Source organism: Melitaea cinxia, chromosome 24 (assembly GCF_905220565.1).
Source record: "Melitaea cinxia chromosome 24, ilMelCinx1.1, whole genome shotgun sequence".
Lineage (NCBI taxonomy): Eukaryota > Metazoa > Arthropoda > Insecta > Lepidoptera > Nymphalidae > Melitaea > Melitaea cinxia.
In genome coordinates, this window is record NC_059417.1 from 8,244,094 (window position 1) to 8,257,642 (window position 13,549).

The following is a 13,549-nucleotide window of genomic DNA, read 5'->3' on the forward strand; positions in this document are numbered from 1 at the left end:
CGAAAGAATTGTGACAAAAGATTCTCTACGGTCCAAAATTAATTGTACGCCCAATACCTTAATATTAATAGATTGCAATATTTGTAAATGCAGTGACCAAGGTTCTATTGAGTCGTCGTCATGCACAAAAAGACTATGTAAAAAAGGACATAAAGCTGACTTTTGCAAATTCGGAGATTTTCTTCGAACTTACGAAGAAATATGTATTTGTAGTGATATTAACTATTATATTGACAGGCTCTGCGTGAAAGTTGTAGGAAATATCGTGCAAGAAATAAACAAAACTAAAATAAATCAGATAGTCGAAAACATAAATCCGATTCGTAAAAGTATGGTAAGCGACTCATGCATACCACAAACGAAATACGCAATTGATTGCAATAATTGCATTTGTAACGATAATGGAGAATTAATCTGTACAAATAAAGTTTGTCATGGTAATGAAAAGGAATTAAAAATTATAAATCGCCAAAATGATTTCTTTGATTTACCAGAAGTTAAAAGCGAGAATGATGCTTGCATACCCAGAAATAAATACAGATTTAAATGCAATACATGTATCTGTACCGACAAAATGACACTGTCTTGTACGACAATGCTTTGTTTAGATAATTTTATATCTGATGACAAATCTTTTTATTGAACTTTTAGCTTATTAATTTTACTTTAACTCTTACAAATTAATGCAAAAAAGTACTTAAAATTTCATAAGTTTTAATTGTTATTTTCATTTAAGAGTTTAATGATATGTATTTAAATACAGCTTAACTGCCTAATTTATTGTTGAACTTATTTTATTTACCAGAAATTTAACATTGCACTGTCTTCTCTTTTGGTGCGATTTGAAAATCTTATTTGTGAATAAATTATTGACGCGACTATCGATAATTTTAAATTTACTATTTGGACACGTTGTTGATACCTTTTTAAATTATTTTATTTCTTAACTTTTTTTATAACAATAATTCATTATGAAAACGTAAAAAATAATAATCAGCTTCGACAGTATGACGGTCACTAGCTACTATCACTATCATATTTGAAAATGGTTTATATTCGTGTATACAAGAATATGAAAGAAAGAAAAAAATGTGATTTACGGTAAAAAATTTCTTATTCTTGCTTGGTAAAACTGTTTCTAAGTCATATAGGTACACAAAATCAGTAAAACAGACGCAGTACTTTAGGCATAAAACTGATTATTACTTTAGCGAATATAAGTAACAAGTTTCTTTTTTTAACTTAAGGTCTGATAAAATAGTTGCAAATTGTCGTTTCTTATTGTTACTAAAGATTATTTCATCAACAGACATAAATCATAACGAACTGTCAGAAATCGAAGAGGGACAGAGTTGTGTACCTGGTAAATTATATAAAATGGCTTGCAACACGTGTAGATGTGGACTCAATAATACCCTGGTTTGTACCAAAATAGCTTGCTTGGAAAATAAAATATTAGAAGAAATCGAATATATTAAATCAATGGCAAAAAGAAGGCAGAATGTTAAATCTAAGAATAAAAATGAATCTAAAAAAATAAATGAATCTAAGAAAGGAAAAAACGCGCAAAATGCTTTAAAGGATTTTCCAACTTTGCCAAAAGGAGATTGCGTTATTGGAAAAATTTACAGGAAAGGATGTCGAAAATGTTTTTGTAACGAAAATAAGGTCCCCATTTGTACGAAAACATGCTCCGAAAATTCATCATGTGAGTAAAATTCACAAATTTTAATAGATATAAGCGTTACTTCATCGAAATTTCTTTGCAAACATAGGTTTAAAGCAGGGTTGTTGCAAATATCCGCACCTACAGATTTAGATGCATTTTAATTTACATCAACCTGAACCTATGCGGATTTGCGTATGCGAATTTAAAGCAAATGCTGACATGAAAAGAAAGACACATATTTGTGTCAAGATCCTATGAACTTTCTTTGTTTTGTCTTAGTTATAGATGTGATTCTCTTTGCGAATCTATTTCAGTTTGATTACTATGCTCATCCAAGTTATTTATGAATATTTTAACGTAAACATTGAGTAAAAAGTAAATAAAAAAGTCGCCACCTACAAGAAGTGGTAGATGGACCAATTTTCTATTAAAAACAAAACAATCTAGTAAAATTTTACACGTGTAAAACAAAAAATGTTTGATTAATTGAAAATTTCGTCGATTTTTATTCATTTATGAGCATAAAATTAAAAAAAAATTAAATGCCCACTTTGGTTTCCACAAGAACTCAAAATCAAAAGCAAGTTTCATTGACCATGAAAGTTGTAAATTTTATATTTTATACGAATCAATATACATATTTACGTAATCATTCTTCTTATAGACAAATTCAATGATGAGGAAATATTACAAATGGAAACCCGGCCATTGACGGAATTAGAAGAGCTGCCTCACACGGGTTCTCAGTGTGAGCCTGGCAAGTCTTACCACGTCGATTGTAACAGATGCCTCTGCACGCATAAAGGAGATCTGGCTTGTACATTTGTATTGTGTATGACAATCGACAGTTTTGAGAAAGCTCATACCGATATGCTTAATGGTATTTTTGGATTTATTTTGTTTTAAAAAATAATTAATTTATATTTCACACATTCAGTCGACTTCACATAATTAGAGCTTTTTTCCTTTAATTAATTGTTTAGGCATTATTAACAACTTAACTAATATGTTTTTGTACGTCTTCTTTATTCAGGACGTTCATGTGAAAAAGACTTCAAGGAACTTTGCACTAAATGTAAATGTGTGAAAAATAAAAGCGAGTGTAAAACAATAGAATCGTGCAAAATTGAATCAACCAAACAGCTACTGTCCACAGCGGGTCAGAAAATAAAACTGACCCTCGATACGAAGAAAGATAAATGTGTACCAAACTCTACTTACAAGTAATTTATTATTCTGTATAATTAGTTTTATTCATTCTTTTAATTTGATTAATGGCTCTTAATAGTGCCAAAATAGCAAGGACGATTTCGCCAATCATTCTTGTCGGTGTATCATCCGGTCGGGGATTTAATGCGATATGTTTTCAAAAATGGTTTAAAAAAAATTGAAACTTGTCGGGACCTATATAAAAGCAAATAGAAACATCATCATATAAACTAAAACGATTCTGTAGTAATAAAAAGTATCCCTAGAAAGCTACAACATCATCTAGTAATGAAGGTGAAAGTATTATTATACCGGTAAGTGGGTGCCGTAACCTGCAAACACTAGAAGCGTCGCTAGTCATTGTTGCCGATCCACCACTTGATCTAACAGAGATGACTGTTTCTTTGTTGAAATCTTCTGTAAGTTGAGTTATTTCAAGGATCGCTTTAAAATTTGCGCAAGATATTTTCTACTGTACCCTACCCCAATAGCTGTATCCTTATCTCCTATTACCTTATCCTTTACTATGAAGCTAACTGTTCAGTGATCGATACATTTTTACCTTGTCATTCAATAACTTTCTCTAAGTTCACATTTCCAGAGTTCATTGCAACGAGTGCCACTGTCAGTCAGACGGTGCTCTAAGATGTACCCAGAGAGTATGCCTTAGCTATTCGCAAGCAAAAAATTTGAAAGAAACGGAAAAGTATTTGCTAAAACACGGACTTTAAATTTGCAATCATATTCTAGAAAACATTTGTAAGATTCAATAATTAGTATTACAAATAAACAATTGCATTATATGTTTTTTTTTTAATTCAGTTGAGTGAAGTTGTAGTTTCAACACATTCCCAAAATTAGTTTTGTATTCCATAATTAATCAAATGTCGCCCATTTAGTGTACTTCTTACTGGCAGCGTTGTGTGATTGTTTTAACATTACAACAAAAAATAATGAACTTCTGATTCTGGATTAGTATTATTTACATTTAAATCAAAAATAAAAAAAATCTATTATTCTTTGATACAAAACATATCGGCTGTTAAATTAAATTGAGTAAAATGAAGTTGCGTAACTTTATAACTCATTCTGTAAGTGCAATTATTATGGTTTTTTTATGCGAACTTTTAATTAAAATAAAAAATCATAATTACAAAACTGTCGTTTATTAACCGAGTCACATTTTAGTGTAAAATTAGTTTCAAAACTATCAATTTATTATAAAACATACATTATTCTGTAGGACATCAAAATATGTTCGATATTAACTATATAATTGTTTTCTTAATATTTATACACCTTCCATGTAAAATAAATCCAAATCGTAAGTTGCTCTTTATCCTTTTCTATTTTTCTGAGTATCTTTATACGCTCAATGCATTTTTGCTTTATAGGTGTGTGTGTGCCTAATACAAACTTTATACTGAACGGGCGATTATGTTTTTGCGATTATAAAGGCCGGTGGTCTCAATCAAATTGTAGAATATTAGCTCGCAGACAGACGTGCCAACCTGGCCGTATTTTCTGGCAGGGCTGTAACAAATGTACTTGTAGTATTAAGAGTGAAGTATACTGCACAAATATATACTGTAACATAACAGCAAATTCAAGTCTAAGTCACAGCCTGTCCGAATACGGAAAAAGATGTATACCATTTCAATTATATCATGTTAATTGCAGTTTTTGTGTCTGTCCAGCATCAGGTCAATCGTCTGATGCTAAATGTTCCATCGACAGATCATGCTACCCAAATTCAGAAACAATGGACATTCAAAGAATTACTAAAATTAATCACTGCATTCCAAATGCTATATACTTATTCCCATGTCTCCAGTGCCTATGTTCTGAAAATGGTGCATTCAGTGCAGAGGAATGTGTTGAAAAATGTCAGCAAAAAATCGAAAACAAGCATACATGTGCTAGTGGAAAATTATATAAAAATGGCTGTAATATCTGTCAATGTCCGAAAAATGGAATAAGGAATGATACGCTTTGCACTGAAGCTACCTGTTATGATAATTCTAAACCCATTTTAAAATTCTTGAGAAGCGATTCAGCTTTTTGTGCTCCTAGAACTTTCAGTAATCCTAGATGTCTTTATTGTGAATGTCTCTCGAATGGAAATGTAAACGAAAATTCTTGTCTAGAATTAGATTGTTCCAGAAAATTTCATTATAACAATTATCAAAGAAATATATGTAGTCCTGGTGACTTAGTTCCGATATGCATAGAGTGTTTTTGTTTTAGCAACGGACAAACTAATGAAACGTATTGTACAAGAACTTGCACTTATGACAGCAAGTTAAAAATGTTAGAAAAAGTTTTAAATGACAGCCTGATCGATCCTAATCTTATAGATAGACACAAAGTAAAACAAATTGAAGAAGGTGATGACTGTGAAACAAATACTATATATTTTGTTAATGGCAGATATTGCATATGTCCTAAAAATATTGCTCAAGAGTCTATAAGCAAATATTGTACACATGTCACTGAACATTCTAAGAAAGTACCGAATACAATAGTTACATGGAATAAACATAACATTACACCTTATACAAGTTGTGAGCCGAATACTTTAGTTGACTTTGATTGCAATACATGCTACTGTTCAAAGAATGGAAAGATTGATCCCAAATGGTGCACATACGATGACTGCGAGGCTAAAAGAATAATACTAGAAATGCACGAATCAAATTCATCACAGAATTCAATCGAAGATCCCAATGGATTCTGCACCCCAGGAACAATAACTAAAGCTAAATGCAACTTTTGCATATGCCCTGAAAACGGAATTTTAGGAGCACGTGCGTGCACTAAAAATAATTGCTTCGATAATATCGAATTAAGAAATGGTAAATTTACGTGTGAGCCTCTCACTTATTATGAAGTAGATTGTAACATTTGCTACTGTCCACACGACGGATTTAAAAATGTAGATAAATGTACAAAAAATTCATGTGAAAAGAGTTTTTTGAGAACAGACGTATGTATACCAGGTCAATTATTTAGTGATGAGTGCAATGTATGCGTTTGTCCGCATAACGGAAACAAAGAAGACAAAGTGTGCACAAATAATACATGTGGTATCGTTCCATGGAACGCCTTCAAACTAACGTATAGTTTCTTAGAAAATGAAGTCAATGATGATACAACACGAAAATTAGAGTTATGTTTTCCTGGCGAGGAATTTGCAAACGGTTGCGACTTATGTGTGTGTCCAGATTTAGGCTTAAAGACTTACGCGACTTGTGAGCGTATACTTTGTGAAAACAAACGTGAGGGAGAAAATAATGGCTCAGACTTTAATTTTGGAAACCCAGAAAATGTGGTAGTTTTTGCCTCTCTCTCTATTTTTTTTATATTGAACTTAATATCCTATGATTACTATTTTCTGTATTGTTTTTTACAGAAAAGTATACAAGAAAAGCCAATCAGTCAAAGTCCTAGATCTCGCATTCGACGAGACGTACACGATACATGCTTTATATATAACATCTCACAAAGTGCAGAAAGGAAAGAATGCACGCCAGGATCTATGTATATTATCAGGTACCAACTTATTGACAACTTTCATTAAATTATACACCACAACATATTTAAGGTCGGTCACTTTCTTGTGAGCATCATACTATATTCGTTACAAAGAGACCCACTTTTTCAGAACGTATCGTGTTTTAGAAAATCAATCACAAACAAAAAAAAAAAAAATGAAATTACAATTGATATCCTTCTACAAAATATGATTTTTTGTTTGTTTACTTGTGTATGTAAATGTATTGTTTACCATTTGAACTCATGTAAACAACGTTAATTTAACAGGTGCAGACAGTGCATTTGTCCGTATGTTGGTAACATAAACAATTTCTGCCGGCCACTACCCAAAACATTTCATTGCGAACAAGCGTTTCCTGGATTCAATTACATGCCAATGAGTCGCAGAAGTCCAAAAAATGGTATATTAATTAAAGTATAATATATCTTTATTAATTTAGTATTCTGAGTTAAACCAACCAACATGATTTATAGTCGATTGGGAGGTAAATTTATGTTTCACCTAACTTCCTCACAATTTAATCTTATACTGCTGAAAGCATTTCATACAAATTTTCAATTAGAAGTTTATTACGTTCTGTTTTGTACATTAAATCCAGTTCTGTTTATCTAATTTAAGTATTATACGTACGGAATTCTTTCAGTTTTGTTATAATATAATTAGGCACATTAAAATTCTCTTTTTCGTCGAATTACAGCAAGTAATGAATTTAAAGACAATAGTGAAGAAAAAAATCTAAAAGTCACAATAAAACATTTAAATCATACAATTCATAAATGCAACACACCAGGACAAATTATTGATGAATGCTTTATATGTGAATGTGAAACTAACAATGTAATAATAGAAGAACATTGCTTTAAAAGTGACGCTGATGCTTGCGTCAACAAAAGGCCAACGTTTTTAAATGGAGATAAAGCTGAAAATTAATCTTCTGAACTCAACTATTCTTTGATAATATTGTGTATACTGTACACAAGATTACAAATTTAATTAAAAATAGATTTGTTTCTTGAGACGATATTAAATTAGGTGATCCGTACCTTGTTTTATTTACTGATACAGTTTGCTGTTAGTTGGTAACGAGATGGGAGAATTTTATTTTTTTATAATTTTATATATATGTCTTTTATGTAATATCAATGCTGGTAAGTACGAAGTAAATAAAGATTAATTTTCTGTTTTAAATGATAATGTCATTAAAATTTAATTTTTTTGTAACATTTACTTTTAAATCCTCAATAATAATAATATAAACATAACTTTTTTTTTGTTACGAAAGCTTTTGCTTTTTTCATAACAGATTTAAGTAATGCATTGCTACCTGATTATGAAAAACCAAATTGCGAAGCAAATAAAACGTACAAAGCAGAAAATGTAACTTGCATTTGTACTGAAAAAGGTGATTGGCCGAATGATGAGTGTTATTTTCATTTCGAGAGACTAAATAGCTACGACCAAACATGCGAACAAGAAAAATTTGTCTTTATTGATTGCAACGTATGCCGTTGCGGTTATGATGGTAAAATTAATAAATCTCAATGTACACGACATAAATGTAAGGCTTCAAAAGAATCTAGGAGATCTAGAACTATAGACAATTCGTGTACACCTAAAAAATGGTATTCATTTGCTCCTTGTAGAATTTGTTATTGTGTACATAAACATAAATTGATTTGCAATAATGTAAATCAAGGTCGGAAAATACGTCTTAAAAATTATGAATTGAGTGAATGTGGTAAGGATCTGTTACTAGATATGAATGAATTAAAGTTCGGAAGAAATGCTTTAAGGCAAGAAAGTAGGGAAAATAAAAAAGAAAATAGGGAAGAGATTGTTGAAACTTCAAGTAATGAATCCTATGTTAACACATTAGAGATTGACAAAGAAACTACTGTGAAATATAATAGACCAAAAGTGAACGGACATAATACTACTAATAATAAACTGAAATATGAAGATAGTAAAACGTCAAAATCTGCAAACAGAATAAAAAATAAATCAAAATTGCATAAAGGTAGCAAAGAAAATACTTGGAGAGACTTTTCAGATAAGGAAAAATTATCGAAAATGGACGCATCGAATATTCTGGACAATATACTAAACCTAGTTTTAAGAAAATCATTAGTATCACTAGGTTCCGGAAATGAGTGCAAACCAGGAAGCACGACGCGAGTTGGATGCAATAATTGTTTTTGTTTAACAAATGGTAAGCTACTGTGTACAAAAAATAAATGTAAATAAAGATGCATGTCTGCAATTTGTCTTTTATTTATTTAAATTATTTGCACTACTTGAACAAACATAAAAGTAAAATAAATTTCAGATGCAGAACAAAAATGAAATAATTTGAAAACCTTCTTGTGAAATTGAATTCCGTAACTTTATCAAAATTCTTTATTGAAGTATCGTAGATAAACAAAAACAATAAAATAATAATTGAATTAAATACATTAAACTAATTTTTATTAACTTTATACGGTACATGAAAAACGTAATTGCTTTCATATTGCTCACATTTTATTATTTTAATAATATTTTTTAAGCAAAGTACTTTAAAATCTAAAGTTTTGGTAATTAAAAAGACAATTTTAGATGAAGATGAATGGTTGACGTTACTCTAAAATGTACACCACATCAATGACTTTTATTCTCTTTTTTTTACTTTTTCAATTAAGTTTTGTGCTTATGTACATGCATCAAAAAGGTAAGCAGAAAACAGTTCGTTAAATTTTACTTACTTGGTTATCAATTTATTAATTTTATTGGATTGCTATTTTAAAATTACCTTAGTATCTTACTGGATAATTAAATAACCTTCCTCGTTTAGAAAATATAATATAATGTTGTTTTTGCAGCACTTAAAGAAAAATTGTATAGCGAGAGATGTAAGAAGAATTCAGTAGTTTTAAATGATTGTAATTGGTGTTGGTGTGACCAAAATCAGCGGTATCAGTGTAAAGCACGCGTTTGTGAAGAAGTTGATATGTTTGGGCACTTTAAAGGTATATTTTATTAACTTTTAAAATAGATCAAAATATCGTAACTCATATAAAAATTGAAAACAAGTGTTCTTTACACGACAGAAACTGTAACTTCTGCACAATAGGCCTGCACTGTGTTAAGACACAGTGCAGGCCTATTGTGCAGAAGTTACAGAGACTTTGATATACGAAACGTATACTCTCACCTCTCTCACTTGCTCCGTTCGCCTCGCTCGATCATACTTTTCGTAGTGCTCTCGTCACGCATTCACCAGCTTACTCAAGCAAGCGTAAAGAATTTTACTTCAATAAGAAAAGATTTTATATAAAAATTCCAACAATACTTATTAGACAATATACCATTCCTCTCATTTAAAATTAGTTCAGGTGTATATTGGATGTGCGTTCTAACTTATGTACCTAAAATATATAATTTAATATAAATATAAATTGATACATTAAATTATAATACAAATGCTTTTTTATTTGCTTATAAGTGCAAAACTTGAATTGAATAATTTTTTTCAAGTTTCCTGATACTTTGAGACATTTTTACGGAATAAAAAATTAAGAAAATTGTACAAAAAGTTAAAAAGTCTCTGAAAACGTAAAGATTGTTTCAACTTAACGCTTCTTATAGCTCAAGACAAGACAACGTATGTCAGATCAGACAGTCATATCGGCGTCTAATTTTATTTAATTTTTAACAGATGCCATTCAAGAGATAAACGTTGGAATGGAGGGGCATGGTTCGTGGCGGTCTAGACCAACATCTTGCTCACCAGGAGTGCACTATCGACGAGGAGGTGTGCTGTGTGTCTGCGACGAAGACGGTAACTGGCCCAATCCAGTCTGTAGAGACCTTTTCAGGGTGCTTCATTCAGTTGAACTTACAGAAATAACAAAAATATCTCACAACGATACATGTGCTCCGAATAAACTGCATCTTGTTGGTTGCAACGTATGCTTTTGTCCATCTACTGGTATTTTAGATCCAAACTTGTGTACTAAGAGAGATTGTGATGATGGCGATCCTGTTTTGGAAGCGATAGATGACAATAAGCAAGTAACAGATGCCTCAAAGTTGAAGGACTTAGAAATATATGTAACGTGTAATCCGCAGTCTAAATATAAAATCGGATGCATGAATTGCATTTGTATTGGTAATAACAGACTGCTTTGCGATAATAGTACGTCTAAAAGCAAGCTATCTTCTAACGTTTTGAAGAAAGGTAATTCTAAAAGTTATTGCAGAGGAAAAAAACCACATAAAATATTTAAAATCGGTTGTAATTCGTGTCATTGTGATGAAGATTCATCCTTACTGTGTACAGCAAGGAAATGCCTTACGCCACAAAGTAATGTTAACTTTCTATCTGGGCACAGTTTAAAATTTAATGGAAAACTTAAAAAAGTCAAAGCACCACCCGACGACCAAAGCTGCATATCTGGTACTAGATACCAAAAAGGTTGTAACACTTGTGTCTGTGTTAAACTCAAAAATAATATAAAAGTTGTTGACTGTACTCTCAACAAATGCAAGAAAACCCAAAGAAATCCAATTGATGATCAAAAAGAAGATTGTCTTGAAAAATCGTACTACGAGTTAGATTGTAAGCTTTGCTATTGTTACAAAAAAAATGGTGTAAAGCACCAGGCATGTCAGATACAACAAGGCTGTTTTAGAAACCCTGTGGACAGCGAAAAGACGTTAAAGGAAACCCGATTACAATCTGTCGACGAACTACATGGTTACTGCGAGCCTTTACATAGGTACAAGAATAATTGTAACATATGTCGTTGCTTATCCGATGGTAAAACACTCATGTGTGGATCAAGAGTTTGTATAAAAAGATCGTCAGAAAATCTGATGGTAGATATAGTACCAGTGATTATGAAAAATAACGAAATTTGTCCAAAAGGACATTCTTACAAATTGGATTGTAATTTATGCTTTTGTTTGTCAAATGGTAATGCTATTTGTACAACTAATGATTGTTCTGAACTATAAATAAATAAAAAGTCATTTAGAAATTATTCGAAATTATTTAAAATTATATTATTTGACGCTGTGTGGCTACAGTAGTAAAGAATGTAGCCACCCCCTTTCTTCCCGTGGGTGTCGTAGGAGGCGACTAAGGAATAACACAGTTCCACTACTACCTTGGTACTACAACTTAAAAAGCCGACCGATGGCGGGATAGCTATTCAAATATTCAACTGTTGGCTTTGAAATACACAGGCCGAAGACGGGCAGCAACGTCTTCGGTGCGACAAAGCCGGCCTGCGGTCACCAACTCGCCCGCCCAGCGTGGTGACTATGGGCAAAACACATGAGTTCACGCCATTTTTGGCGTGAACTTGAGGAGGCCTATGTCCAGTAGTGGACTGTGGTAGGTTGAAGTGATGATGATGATGATGGTGATATATTATTTGAATAGGTTTAAGCCCGGTGCCTAAACTCAAAAACGATTAGTTTTGCACACGAACAGTTTAATTTCGTAAATGGCATGTGAAGATAGGCGTCATAAGTTTTTTAACCGATTAAAAAAAGAGGATGTTCTCATTCGACTGTGAGTTACCTCATAATATTATACAGAGCGGACCGATTTCGATGATTCTTTTTTAATCAAAATTTGGTGCTCGTCATGTGGTGTCATTTAAATTTGATCGAGATTTATTTAGTTATTTAGAGATCTCTTTAATAACGCGACATGACCATTTTTTCGTCTACCTAAGTTGTATTACTTGTTGAAGTAATTGAAGTCGCTTTTTAACCGACTTCCAAAAAAGGAGGAGGGTCTCAATTCGACTGTATTTTTTTTATGTATGTTACTTCAGAACTTTTGGCTGGGTTGACCGATTTCGACAATTTCTTTTTAAATCGAAAGGTGGTGTGTGTGATTTGGTCCTACTTAAATTTATTTGAGATCTAAGAACAACTTTTTGAGTTAAATCTAATAATGCGTTTTTACTTGACTATTTTTTCGTCGACCTACGTTGTATTATACCGCACAACTTTTTACTGGGTGTACCGATTTTGATGATTTTTAATTTAATCGAAAGCTGATGTTTATCGTGTGGTCATATTCAAATTTCATCGAGATCTCATAATAACTTTTTGAGTAATGTTTGATAGCGCGTATTTACTTTACTATATTTTCGTCTCCCTACGTCGTATTACTTGTCATTTGCGAGCAAATACAATTATTTTTCTTACGAGCAAACATAATTTTTATTCTATAGGCATTGCCTCTATTTAAATATGAAACGTGTTACTTACAAATAATATATAGGACAATTTTTGGCAACAATCTCAAACAATTTCACAAATTTAAGCCATTTATGTTTGTAGCCGCCTCAAAAAACCTCAGGGATGTTTTATTTGTTTGAATTGTACTATTTTAAAATTAACGATTCTGTTATCAACCAGTTTCAATTCAGTTCTATTTTAGATTTGATAACTAGTATCTAGTCTAGTTTGATAACTTTTTAATGAAAGGCATTCGTGCAGATGGATACATCATAATATTAGTAATTATAATTATTATTGGTTATGAATACAACATATGAGAGTAAAAAGCATAAACTATTTTTTATTTAATCTGTGCTTTTTTAAATTTAACACAAAAATGTTTACTTAAACTTTAAAAGTAGACACTCGTATACAAAGGGAATTTAATGAAAAATAAATAAACACGTGTAATTGAATTAAGCAATAATTTATTTTTAATAACATTTTCCATTTCCACAGAAATTCGTCTTTTCATATAAGGAATTTATTCTTGATATAATTAATATTAAATACTTAAAATTAAATGAAAATGTAGTTTTTCAAAAATAAAATTTGCTAGTTTGTGCTAAAACATTACAACATTAAAATTATACAAATAAAAAAACATGTAACAGTAAAGTGTAATATAATAATTAAAAAAAAATCCATAGCTTTGACATTTTATTTTTTAATTACAGTATTTTAATAATGGTTAAAGTGTTCAACAACGCGAACGTTTTTATGGAATTTCTTAAAGCAGTTTCACTGATAATATATGCTATGCATATGCATATTATAATAATAATAATATAACTTTTTATTGTACACCAAAATAAGAAACATAACAAGAAAAAAAT

The 13,549-nt window shown here is 31.1% G+C and overlaps 3 protein-coding genes and 1 long non-coding RNA gene across 4 annotated transcripts in view; 3 read left to right on the forward strand and 1 right to left on the reverse strand.

The window, feature by feature from the left end:
* Nucleotides 1-1,377: 1,377 nt before the first annotated feature.
* LOC123665368 lies at nucleotides 1,378-3,683 on the forward strand. Its single transcript, XM_045599681.1, has 4 exons — nucleotides 1,378-1,708; nucleotides 2,334-2,549; nucleotides 2,703-2,892; nucleotides 3,480-3,683. The coding sequence occupies exons 1-4, from the start codon at nucleotides 1,378-1,380 to the stop codon at nucleotides 3,607-3,609; spliced, it is 867 nt and encodes a 288-aa protein (XP_045455637.1). The 3' UTR covers nucleotides 3,610-3,683.
* Nucleotides 3,684-4,326: 643 nt separating this feature from the next.
* Nucleotides 4,327-13,549, reverse strand: part of LOC123665418 (GMP reductase 1-like) — a 39,444-nt gene continuing 30,221 nt past the window's right edge. The window contains exon 9 of the mRNA XM_045599729.1: nucleotides 4,327-4,411. The gene's annotated coding sequence lies outside the window, so the exon portion shown is untranslated. The remainder of the gene's footprint in view (nucleotides 4,412-13,549) is intronic.
* LOC123665419 lies at nucleotides 6,745-7,476 on the forward strand. The gene is made up of 2 exons (XR_006745031.1): nucleotides 6,745-6,834; nucleotides 7,132-7,476. It is a non-coding gene; the product is annotated as an uncharacterized LOC123665419 (long non-coding RNA).
* Nucleotides 8,193-11,429, forward strand: LOC123665369. The gene is made up of 3 exons (XM_045599682.1): nucleotides 8,193-8,643; nucleotides 9,293-9,439; nucleotides 10,129-11,429. Exons 1-3 carry the CDS (start codon nucleotides 8,193-8,195, stop codon nucleotides 11,427-11,429), a joined length of 1,899 nt encoding a protein of 632 aa, XP_045455638.1.